The sequence below is a fragment of the Capra hircus genome, chromosome 4 (genome assembly GCF_001704415.2).
Source record: "Capra hircus breed San Clemente chromosome 4, ASM170441v1, whole genome shotgun sequence".
Classification (NCBI taxonomy): domain Eukaryota; kingdom Metazoa; phylum Chordata; class Mammalia; order Artiodactyla; family Bovidae; genus Capra; species Capra hircus.
The window spans coordinates 96,547,530-96,561,020 of record NC_030811.1 but is presented as its reverse complement, the minus strand read 5'-3'; the positions used below and the strand labels follow the sequence as shown (position 1 = coordinate 96,561,020).

At 38.8% G+C, this 13,491-nt stretch overlaps 1 protein-coding gene across 1 annotated transcript in view; it reads right to left on the bottom strand.

The window, feature by feature from the left end:
• Positions 1–11,360, bottom strand: part of AGMO (alkylglycerol monooxygenase) — a 395,051-nt gene extending 383,691 nt beyond the window's left edge. The window contains exons 1-2 of the mRNA XM_005678988.3: positions 11,062–11,360; positions 8,929–9,059 (exon numbers count right to left, since the gene is read on the bottom strand). Of these exons, the coding sequence (XP_005679045.2) occupies positions 8,929–9,059; positions 11,062–11,187 (257 nt within the window). The 5' untranslated portion in view covers positions 11,188–11,360. The remainder of the gene's footprint in view (positions 1–8,928; positions 9,060–11,061) is intronic.

The following is a 13,491-nucleotide window of genomic DNA, read 5'->3' as shown; positions in this document are numbered from 1 at the left end:
TGTAGACAGAGATGGGATGACCAATCTGGGTGTCCACACATAGGTATGTGAGGTCCCTCATGGGACAGGACAGACGATGGGCCAGGGGCTCTCACCCTGTTCTGGAACTCTGAGGAATTCATGAACTTGAAATTTGAAATGTGTCTTCCAGTTTGCCATCCAGGTTATTGATCAGGATGAAAGTGTTAGTCACTCATTGTGTCCAACTCTTTGTGACCCCATGGACTGTAGCCCCCCAGGTTCCTCTGTCCATGAAATTCTGCAGGCAAGAATACTGGAGTGGGCCACCATTCCATCCTCCAGGGGATCTTCCCACAGGGATTGAACCCACAGTCTCCTCCATTGCAGGCAGACTCTTTACCATCTGAACAATGATCATGGTGGGAGATGGGGAGAACAAATTTTACTGTAAAGTAAGTTAGCTTGGTTGGTAACTCATATCTAGACTATGACTTCTGAACAATGTCATTCATTACTGACATTCGGACAAGATAATTCTCAGTTGTAGGGGTCTGTCTTGTGAAAACAATTACCCAAACTACAAAACTTAACATTGTTCCCTAGGACTCAGTGGAAGAGGACTGAGCAAATAAAACTCAAGTTCTAGGTAAAAAATGGTAAATAATATGAATTTTAAAGGACCTAACTTAAGTTTTCTGAGAGATTCTAAAGTTTGACACTGTTGCCTTTGGGGCCAGATAATTCTTTGTTGTGGGGGTCGGTCCTGTGCATTTTGGAAGGTCAGCACCATCCTCCAGCCTCTACTGACTGGATACCAGCAACACAGCCCTCTACTTCAGTTGTGACAAAAACTGTCCAAATGTCTCCTGGGAGCAAAACTGTCCCAGTTGATAACCCTAAATGCAAAAGACTGATCCAGAAAGAAAAAAAAAATTAAGACTTAGAAAATGCAACGGAAAGTTGAAATAATCTGCAGTCTTTTGACATTTGTTTTAGTACCTAGTGTCAAAGCAGGTCAACTCACGGATTCATTCAATCTTTCAGTGAATTTGCATTAAGAATCTACTGGGTGTCAGGCACAGCACAAAAAAGGGAAGACACATCAGTGAAGAGGGCGAATACATCCACCTGCCTCATCAGTGTCCCACCAGCTCAGTATCTCTTTTCAAAGTTGCTGTCTTTCTTGTCAAGTTTTCCAGTGACAGTTAAAATAGGCTTTCAGATACCAAGATTCCAATAAAAGAAATGGGGGATCCCTGGAAAACTTCCATTTGTAAAACAAAAAGAACCTGCCTGCAATTGAAATGTTTCTTTATTTCCTATACAGGTGCCAGGTCTTGAGCAGGCACTCAATTTATTATTCTGTCAACTTACTTATTAGGGTTGACACAAATCGAGCTGAAATATGCCTGACATACTACAGTTCAGACTTTTTCTGTTTTTTTCACACCTTAGCACAAAGCTAAACTTTTTCAAGGTGAAGAGGAAGAGAGGAGAAGCTGTGGGAATTAAATCCCCAGCTCTCTATCAGCAAGATGGATATGATCCTCTTCCATCATAAATGGGAAAAAACAGCCATGGAGTGCCCAAAACTTTCAATTCAGCAAGGGATACAGCTGGGAAATGATTATCAAGCTCTGCAAAGCTCTTGATTGCAGGAAATAGCACCTACATTTTCAAAAATATTCCCACCAGACCCAGAATTGTAAAGCTAAACCTTTTCCTCTTTCTCTTCCCAATCCCGCCATTCTCCCCTGCTTATGACTGTGCACGTTGAAATTCAAACAATTCTAACCCCTATTCTGAGGGAAGAGACATATGCAATTTGCATATGTAGTGAGCTTACTTTATCATACAGAGATGGAAATGAGGTAGCACAGGGGCTTGGAATAACCAAATGCTAGATCCCTTTCTCATGAAGTTTGAGTGCAAGAGCGAGAACATGATCTAAATAGGAGGCATCAGACCATTCATCAACAGCCTGTATCCCTAGAGGCTCCCCTCCATTGTCCTATATTTTTTTAATAAATTCTTCCCAAATAGCTATTTCTCTTAGGCCTGAGGCATATCTGTTGGCAAATGAAAGACAGCTAATTTTTAATGTGTTTTACTTAACATTTTCTGTTTACATTAGAAATTTGTCCAGTCAGACTGGTGGTTGCCAAGGGGTAGGGGGTTGGGAGAGAGATGGAGTGGAAGGTTGGGGTTAGCAGAGAGAAGCTTTTATATTGTTGTTGTTTAATCACTAAGTCGTGTCCAACTCTTTGCGACCACATGGACTGTGGCTCACTAGGTTCTCTGTCCATGAGATTTCCCAGGCAAAAATACTGGAGTGGGTTGACACTTCCTTCTTCAGGGAATCTTCCTGGACCAGGGATCAAACCTACATCTCCTGCATTGGCAGGCAGATTCTTTACCACTGAGCCACCAGGGAAGCCCAAGCTTTTATATACAGAATGGATGACAACAAGGTCCTACTGTATAGCACAGAGAACTATATTCAATATCCTATGATAAACTATAATGGAAGAGAATATTTAAAAAAGAATTATATATATATAGATAGATAGATACACTACTGAATCACCTTGCTGTCCAGCAATAGTTAACATATTATAAATCAACTGTACCTCAATAAAAATCTCTATCCTGTCAAAGTTTAGTGACTATAAAATCTGTTAAGATATCAAAGTACTGTTCCAGTACTGATGCTGGATTTTTAAAAATACAATTTATTATGTTGAGATTTTCTAATAATCAATAAGTGAGAATAAATATCATTTGGGGATTGAGAATTACAAAGCTAATTTTTAATCAAAATCATCTCAGTTTGAACATTCCCATCATCAAAGGTAGAAAAAGGTAACACTGGAGAGATTGTTTATCTTCTCACTATCTAATTTCAGATATGAGAGCATTAGGCTGAATGGATCCTAAAATTATCTAGCTCTCAAATACTTGCATGCTCTAATCATTAATCAAGCAACTGATGTTTGATGTAATGCTCTCACTGCAAACTATAAACATTTCAAAGCAACTTTCAGAGACAGTAGAATTATGCACCCAGTGTTCACAGACATCTGCCAACTTGTACTATTTCATAACTATCATTAGGGCAATGTGTACTGTTTAATTTAGCCAGATCATACAAAACTGAAAAAAAAAATCAAGCATCTTTATTTCTAACAATCTTGTCATAAACTAGAAAATAAACCAATATTTAAATGAGATCACTCAAAATGACCTTACAAGTTTCAGAAAGTTATAAATAAATACATACATATTTGAAATATAGATGTATTTATATTGATTTTTCCAAGAAATTAAATTATTTACTTCAAAATCTCTTATACCTGGCCCAGGAACTTGCACTGTCCGTACAGCTACTGCCACTTTTGCTCCATCTAGTGGAATACTGATTTTGGCTTAGTAATAACAAAATATACAACAACAAGCTCTACCTTCTGCAGGCAGGCAACATTTGTACTGCTATTTCCTACTGTGAAATGACATTTACAAGTCAATCATTTAACTTCATTTCTTTTTAAAACAACCACACAACCAGAGACTTCTGTAAACACAATGCGGTGGATTTGAAAGAACTAAATATGCTACATTTTTTACTTTGCAAGAAGTAAATTACTTCAAGTAATTCAATAACTCTATTGAATAAGCACACAAACACAGACTTAATAAGCACAAGGAAGCTTCATTCATTCAGGAAGGACAGTGTAAGAGCAATCTCTGAAGTTACACCATTAAGAAAAACAATACAGTATTATAAAGTAAAATAAAGTAAAAATAAAAAGTTAAAAAAAAAACAGCAAAGTCTACTGATGAGGTTTCTAAGGTAAAAGTTAAGAGGACATGAGGCATTCTCTCTAGCAAAAATAACTAACATAGCAGCAGGTTTTTAAAATGTATTTTGTTTGCCTGGGATGTTCTTTTCATAATTTTCTCAGTTAATATGACTGTATTAATATTCACAATAAAATACCATTATTAATATTACAGAAATGAATATATCTCTTATTTAGGACAATGAATACATATTTACTAAATTTCATCACCCCAAATGGCAGACACTCATTTGTTAGAAGTTTGATGTTGCCAAAAACAGTATCAACTCTGCTACTAAAGTCTAGTATAAAAATGCAGTACACAATTTTCCTTTATTCTGTAGTCCTACCTGAAGGAGTCAAAGAATCTCAAAGAAGTTTAACTTCCTTTTAAGTTTTGCTTGTTATTTATTAATTTTTTTGATGAACTGAAACTTTCCTCTCAGGAATGGAAACTGCCATGTCAGCCACGGCCAATGAGACTGTAGATACATTTGGCGCAACATAGCAGACATAGTTCCACGGTAAAAACTGGCAATGACTCATACGTATTAAAAGTGGAGTGTCCCCAACTCCTTTGAAAATTTACCTGCTTAAATTATACCTCCAACTATTGCAATTTGATTTATAATCTGCTGTTTCAACAGAATAAATGAACCCATTAAAAACAAACATACTATAGGTATTTATATCAGGAATAACATTTCTCTGGGGAGGATGCAATTTATGGAAGCAGAAACACTGGAAGGAAGTAACAAATTGAAGTCCCAGTTTTCTAATGAAGGATTGGAAATTGAGTTCTGCTTCAACAAGCAAGAAAAACAAAAAAAAAAAAGATGTGATTATTTTTCACTCGTTAGCATGTCAGTCAGTAGCAGGATGTTTCACAAGTTTTAGCTAGATTAAAAAAATTGATTTAGTCAATATTTCATTTTATTTTGTATAGTCATATGTGCAATTAACCAATAGAAAGGCATGTTATCGGCAGATGATACACTGCATTTAACTACGATAAATACGCATGCTTGTCTATAACTACAGGACTAGATTCTTACTAAGAAGTCTGCCTACTGGATTCTAGAAGAGGAAAACAGATGCAAGCCTGCCCAGAATCTGGTTCTTAGGACAGATGGACATTTATTACACATTGTGGGCTGTCTGACAGGCTTGTAAACAAGGTACAATCTTGTCTCTGTTGAATAATTTTCCTTACATAAAGATTTGAAAGATACACATAGATCTTTTCCATCAGTATGGTAAGTATGCTACTGATCTTCAAGCTACTTTGACTTTTATGTTATAATGAAACTGAGATCCTCAAATAAACATTGTTTTTCCTCAAAGTCTGCACACAGCATTTCCATTACATGAATGGCAAAGTGGAAAAATATGTTCAGGGTTTCACTTTGATTTCCCCAACTATTTTTGTCAGAGACCACATGCCTATTTGGAATTACTATCCAAACTATAATTCCTCACAAAGGGATTAACAAATAGTATACTACCATTTTTCTTGCAATTATGTATTTTAAGGACATGGCAAGCCCCTGTTGCTGGTGTAGAAAATGAAATTAGTCCCTCGGAGAGGGTATGATCAATGTCGTGATAATCTACCCTTCAGCTGTTAACGATCTGTACAAGGATCCCCCTTGATGCTGTGGTTTCAACTGAAATATTGTTCTAAGAGTTTCGGTCAAATCCCCCTTCTCATCTTGTGCTGAAAGAGGATTGCAAAGAGTGGATCCTAAGGATCAGCTTTCCTTCTCTGCTTATGTCTGGGAATTTTTGTGATAGCAACACAATAAATGAAAACATTGGGAAATTTCATTTCCAGATAATCTGCTTTGCTGAGATCTTTCAGACAAAAGCCTGTAAAAGATAAAATTATTTATAAAATGTACAAAGTTATCCACATTTCATAATTTAAAACTGCAAACAAAAAGAGAAGTAAGGTGCTGTTCTCATTCAAAATACAACTATAAAAAATAGGCCCCAAATTCAAGTTCACAACCTTTTCCCTTTCTTTCAAAAGCACCAGAGTTCACAGCCTGTGCTAGCTTAAGGAGTGTTATGAGGAGTGGGACCTGAAGAAAAAAAAAACTGCAGGCTTATCCCTGAAGGACTGGTTTGTTTTATTTTCTCTTTCTCTCTCCCCATTTCCCTTATATTCGGGGGTTTCTTTTTTAGCAGAAATATTACTCCTTGTGTATCTTGTTAGAATTCTGTACCTTTTCTTTTAATCACAGTGTTGAAGAGAAATAGAGTACTGAGGATACAGTTTACATTTCTAGTTGTTACAATATAATAAGAGAACAATCTAATCTCACTTGTGACCAAAGTCAAACTTAAAACAGTTAAAGAAATAATGAAGCATTCATCCGATTTGATGTCTCCCTGAGTTCTTTATAAATTCATTCCAGCTCAACGAAACATGTGATGCAGAATCGTTCCTGCAGGGCACTTCTCAGTTATCAGGTTATTTTGACAATTCATCAATTGTTCCATTTCCATAAAACTATACACTCAAGTTTCTCAGAATAAAGTATTATAACTGAGTATTTTTCAATAGTCAAATATACTTGTCCCTTGAGTATGCTGAATATAGTTTTTGTTCACTTCTGTTTAAAGGAGGCATGAAATAAAGGAAATTATCTATAATTGCAAATTCCCAATTAGAGTATTCTGGAAATTGAAAATAATTTGAGATATTATTCTCTGATTCTGACAGCAGTATGCAACCATATGAGTAGTTTTTCAGAGAGGCACTATTCTGATTATCATTACTATTATTTTATAACTATTAACCTATCTTTTTCATAGTAATATTTATGAAATAAACTTTGCCTTTAGGTTTACTTTCTATTTACAATTTTATGCAATTATAGGAAATGATTTTACCTTTTCTCAGCTATCTTTAAGTTCTTATTTTATTTTTAAAAAATCCACCTTGGTTTCCCACTGGGCGGTTCATGCAAACATTCCAAAGCAGTGAGCACTGGTCAGAAGTGAAGCTCTTAAAACAGTAAAAGAAGCAATGGGTGGGAAGCAGGAATGAGAACATTCACCAGTAATACAAGGAACAGACTTCTGAGGGACTCTTCCCTCACTCTCTCCTCTTAGGAAAACTCTTATACACTGAAGAGCCCTCTCCATTCACTGGTACCTCCTCTAAACACATTATAATTTATTCTTTCTAAAAAGTAGTAGAGCATTCATTATTTTGGGGTCCCCAGGTGGTGCAGTGGTAAAGAATCTGCCTGCCAATGCAGGAGACGCAAGAGACAAGGATTCAATCCCTGGGCCAGGAAGATCCCCTGGAAGAGGAAACGGCAACCCCAGTGTTCTTGCTGGGAGAATTCCATGAACAGGGAAGACTGGTGGGTTACAGCCCACGAGGGCTCCAAGAGTCAGATACAACTGCATTGAGCACACTAACGCAGCATATGCAAGAGACTTGGGTTCAGTCCCTGGGTTGGGAAGATCTCCTGGAGGATGAGCAAATGCCAAGCCACTCCAGTACGCACTGTTTAATCCCTTCATCCTCAGACTTCACCAGCAACATAGCACTGTAAGAATGTGAGATTTAAAATACATTCTGCCGTATCTCTACAAATGATTCAATCTCATTCCTATACCTAGAGTCTATCATACAGAGTGAAGTAAGTCAGAAAGAGAAAAACAAATACCATATATTAACACATGAATGGAATCTAGAAAAATGGAACAGATAAACCTAGTTCCAGGGCACAGTCATAGAGACACAGACATAGGGAATGGACATGTATACATGGAAGGGAAGGGGAGGGTGGGATGAACTGGGAGATTAGGACCGACATATATACAGTAACATCCATAAAACAGATAGCCAGTGGGAGCCTACTGAATAGCACAGAGGGCTCAGCTTTGTGTTCTTTGATGACCTAGAGCAGTGGGATGGGGGTGAGGGAGGCTCAAGAGCAAGGAGCTATCTGTTGCTGTTCACATAAATGATTCACATAACTGATTCACTTCATTGTACAGCAGAAATTAACTAGCATTGTAAACCATACTCCACTAAAACACACACACACGATTATTTTGTACATCATTATAGGCATAGGAGTTAAAACTATGAAGAACACCTCTTTTTCCCCCGTTACATGCAACTTAGCAGGAAGGGCCAGCGGTGGGGGCGGCGGGGGGGAGCAAACAGGTGAGCTTAATACCATGTGACAATTCTATTATGGTGTAGGCACAATACTCCACAGTGATTTCAGTCCATAGTGAAGTGATGCCTAAAGGAGGGTTGGAAAACAGACAAGACTTGCTGAAGAGTATGACTCTTCATGAGAAGTCTATATTTAGACTGAAGAAATGAATGGGAGCTGGCCACTTGGACGACCACATGAGACATCTGGGTGATGGCAAATACGGAGCAAATGGCTACTGCAATGGGGGAAGAAGAATCAAAGGACCTGAAGGCAGGCTGGACAGACAAAGGCCTCCATAAATTAAGGAAGAAATTATCCTCAGGCCATAAGGAACCTATGAGGGAGTTTCCACCAGATTCACGTTATGGAAACATTTGGCTGCAAATGAAATAGGACTGCTGCTGCTGCTGTTGCTAAGTCGCTTCAGTCGTATCCAACTCTGTGAGACCCCATAGACGGCAGCCCACCAGGGTCCTCCGTCCCTGGGATTCGCCAGGCAAGAACACTGGAGTGGGAAATAGGACTAGAGACAGAGATACCACTTAGGAGACCACGGTAGTAATCTAGAGCTTTGTGTGACATAGATTAGGGAGATTGCTGCTGCAGGTGAATTTGCCTGACGCAAAATTAATTTCCTAGTAGATAACTCAGGCCTGGGACTAGGCTAAAACAAGTGAAGCAATTGCCTTGGGCACAAAATTTAAGGAGGCACCAATAAATTCAGTAATCACAATAAATAATACTTAGAGCAGTATTTTCAGTAACAGATGTAAAACATTCAGAATGAACAAAACATCGAACATTTAATCAATGACCGTAACTGAGTTCTTTGGGAATGTATGTAAAAACAGACCAATCCCCTATACAGTGGGTTTCTTCTTCATCTTACCTGGAGAATTTAAGTTCATTCGCTCACCACAGCTAACTAGCTAACTCACCTCGGAAGCTGAGACATAATGCCGGCTGACAAAGATGCCAAGGCATCATCCAAACCACCCAGTGGCTTCCCTTTGCGAATCCAGCTGATAACCAGCTCAAGCAGCATCAAGGAAATGAACAATGGAGTTGCCTGCAAAGGAAATTACAGAAGAGAGATGATACTGTGCTTGGTATGACATTCTTCCAAGTTTCCTGATTAGTCATTCCCGAAGTAGGAGGCCCAGAGTGATAGTTCATAGCAGAACAGGTATGAACCTATCCTCGATTATTTCCTCCCAACAGGCAAAGAAATCTGTTTATTTCAGACACACACTAACAAGGTGCTCCAATTCTATCATCCGATTTGGACACGAAATATAACCATGGAGGCTTCCCTGGCAGCTCAGTGGCAGAGAATTCGTCTGCCAGTGTGGGAGACATGGGTTAGATCCCCGGTCCAGGCAGTTTCTGCATGCTGCAGAGCAACTAAGCCTAAGTGCCACAACTATTGGGCCTGTGTTCAAGAGCCCAGGAGCGGCAACTACTGAGCCCAGTTGCCACAACTACTGAAGCCCGTGTGCCCTGTAACCTGTTCTCCCCAGAGAAAGAACTCACGGCAATAAGAAGCCTTCACACCACAACTAGAGAGCAGCCCCTACTTGCAACAAGAGAAAAGCCCACGCAACAGTGAAAACCCAGCACAGCCAAAATAAATAAATATATTTTACAAAGAACGAAATACAACCATAGATGTAACCACAATAATTCAGCCAAGAAAACAAAGATTAGGCAGGACATGCTTCAAGGTCTAGAAAACACTTTTTAAAATAAGTGCAATAATCATAAATCTATCAATACACTACAAAGATAAGGTCCACTTTAAATCACTTTCCTTAAAGATGCACATGATTTTTTTCATATTACAACGACAGGAATCACAAAATTGAAATTGTAGGAATACACACTACTATATAAAAAATATACAGCTAATAAGGACCTACTGTATAGCATATGGAAAACTCATCTCAGTACTGTGTAAGACCTATATGGGAAAAGAATCTTTAAAAGAATGGATATATGTATGTATAACTGATACTCTTTGTGGTACAGCAGAAACTAATCAACACTATAGATCGATTATACTCTAATAAAATTTTGAAAAAAATTGAAACTGTAGGAACAAAAAATTTTGCTTCTGAGTAGTTCAGAGAATGAGATCATTTTAAACATTTTAGACATCTTCAAGTTTTATTCATTCAGTTTTCTCTTATAGAAAAAAAATCATCTGTAATTGATGACAAATATCAGGCTAGGTTTGATGTCATAATACAAAATAATAATGATTTATAAAGACGTGGGTACCACATTCTTTCCTTAAAAAATCAGAAAGGGGTAATATAAAATCCTGAAAAAATTATGGGATTCTCTCATTTGAAAGTTGATCATGAGTACTGAAATTTTCTAAACCCAAAGCCTAAGACCATATTTTCTGATGTCATTTTCTTTTCTATTTTTGGTCTGAACTAGTAAGTGTTTTAGGAACAACTCTGACAGGGTGGGGAACTTCAGTATTCAAGTTCTAATTCTGGATATTTCCACTTCCAATCATAGCCAGGAACCAGAAGTGAAAAGTGCCTCTGAATACTTAAGAGTTTCAAAGAAAACTTGGTTTAAGTTCAAACTTAGGAAATCAGGGTTGATCGCTCAGCTGTGAATCCATTCTTCAGAACCACCCTGCTTAAAACAACAACAACAAGAACAAAACAAAACAGGAAATCATTTCCTGGGAGGTGGTAGACAAGTTTTCCTTTAGAAACAAAATTGTTACAAAGTTTACTGATACCACATAACCATTGGATACTGAACTTCTAACAGCTAAATTTGTAATGCCACTGTGTCCAGGAAAACTTTTTTAGTTTTATCAGATCCTGGAGTGACATTTCAGGGAAGAGAAATTTAATAGGAAGAGATGGTTATGGATATTGTACAGAAAATCAGTTCAAGTGGAAATTCCACTTTTCCCTCATGCTTTGTTTTGAAACTATTTTTATTAGAATTATTTGAAGAATGGACATGAATGAAACCCCACACTGTGTTTAAGTTACTTGTTATTAAGAGAAAAGCAAGAGCAGCCTCTTCCCAGAGAGCCTCACCTTCCGTACATAATCAGGCACCTCTTCCAGGGTTTGGAATGACGTTTCACTGGGCTTCATCACATAAAACATCATGCGAATCCCCTGGGAAACCGAAACATCCTGTTGGGCTTCTGGGTTCTTCATCTCTGCCCTTGTCTGACTCCCAGCTGGAGAGTATTTGTGCTTCAGTGGTTGAAGCCAGAGACTGAACACAGAACGAGCTGTGCTGCACGGATCAAGCCCTCTGTCAGAGAGAGACCCGGGAGGAACAAAGCCCCACAGAGCAGAGCCGACAGCAGAGTCCGTGCAGACCGTGTGTGACGAGGCAGAAAAGTACAAGGATCAATCAGGAACGAGTTCAGAGTTCGGAGGGCGCTGACCCAGAGGCCGCCCACGCTCGGGAGGGGCAGAGGAGGAATGGCTCCTGCCCAGATCACAGATAAACAGTGGAGTTTAGCTGCAGGTGGAGTAATTTATCACTAAAAAAGAGAAACAAACAAAAAACCCACATGATACCTCCTTGGAGAGAAGGAACAAAGTGATGGCAAGTGAAAGTTCGTTCTGAAAAAGTGGGTGGAAATTCAAGATGCAAATCACATGAGGAAAATATTATACCTGTTTTTCTCTCCCTTTGGAAATTCACATTGGGCTCAGGTTTGTAGTCTCCCGACAGTGTCACATTTCCTGAGAGACAAGGTGTTCTGATCTCAGGTAGTAAGACTAACCTCAAAAGCCAATAAGCACCAAATATATCTTACTGGTGACTGCCTGTGTATTCCTGCATCTGTATCATGTTCACATCTGAATGTTTGCAAACCAATTTAAGGGCATGCTGACTAGTCACATCTGTATTCTTCTTAGTGCTAATGGGGATTTGGATTGAAGCAGCAGTTAAGGTGTTGCTGAGAGACCTTATCTCTGTTTTCCAGGAGGAGCATGGGTTGTTTGTGTCACTTAGGTAGGCTAAAAGGCACTTAACTGCATCACCAACAAGTAAGTGAAGCTTTCCAAATCAGTCCTTCACCTACAATAGGCTATGGTCATCCTTTGACTCCCACCTCATCTTTCAAAAATGTTTACTGCTGCTGCTAAGTCGCTTCAGTCGTGTCCGACTCTGTGCAACCCCATAGACGGCACACCACCAGGCTCCCCTGTCCCTGGGATTCTCTAGGCAAGAATACTGGAGTGGGTTGCCATTTCCTTCTCCAGTGCATGAAAGTGAAAAGTCAAAGTGAAGTCACTCAGTCGTGTCCGACTCTTAGCGACCCGATGGACTGCAGCCTACTAGGCTCCTCCGTCCATGGGATTTTCCAGGCAAGAGTACTGGAGTGGGGTATGTAGATGTGATTAGCTTATTGACACATGACTGTCCTCAGAGAAATAAACAGACACTATAGATAAGCAACAAATAAATTGCTACCCAGAGACACTATTAACATTTTGATATAATTAGTTCCACTATCATATGACATGCTTATTACTAAAAATCACTGCACTATGCAAGTCTGTACAATAAAAAACCATGGGGCTAATGAGAAAAATGGGATTAGAATGCAATACTCAAAAACTTCTTAATGGTCAACAAGGAGAAAAAGGAGACATTCAAAAAGGAGAAAAAATCAGAACCTAATAAAAATGGTAGCACACTTTTATACATGTATGTATTGACTTAAAATATACAACATAAAAGCTGCAAGTTAAATTTTATTTGGGGCAAAATGAGGACAATAGCCCGGGACACAGCATTTCAGATAGCTCTAAGAAGTTTCTCCAAAGAGGTAGAGGGAAAGGTCAGTATATATGTGATTTTGATGAGGGCAACCACATGCAATCAAGCATATATTTTTTGCAGAAAGTTTCTGCTACTTTCAAGAAGCTCACTGCTAGTCACAAGGAGCAGATGTAACCAAGGAGTTTAGTGTTTTTCTAGAATGAGGAGATATAAGAATTGGGCTTCTAAAAATATCTATCTGAAGACCTGTTCTGCCAGTTTTCCCAGAGCACAGAGTGCCTCATTTCTGCTCTCCACCTTGAATTCCTTGCAGGGGGTGATGGAAATCATCAGCTGCAGCAGCACATTATTTAACCCTTCCAGAGGTGCATGGCAGGTGCCAGTTTGTTATATGATGAAGAAATGCATGAAAACGACAATAAATATGGTATTTCATCATGAAAAAGATCTGACCTGACCTTTGTTTGTGGAAGCTAGTCTTGGAAGACTTGCCCATGTACTATGGAGTATGAAGGAGGCTTATCTGAAACCATATGGCAAGCTGTGAAACCAGAGATCTGGATACAATGGCTCACAACACTGAGTCAGACTTGTAGACAGTGGCAGATGATTAAGGCACATACATGTGCATGCATTTTGTGTCTCCCTAAGCTTTTCTGTTCTATGTATTCTTGGCCACCTCTTTTAAATCTCTTCTGCCTCTGCTAGGTCCTTAC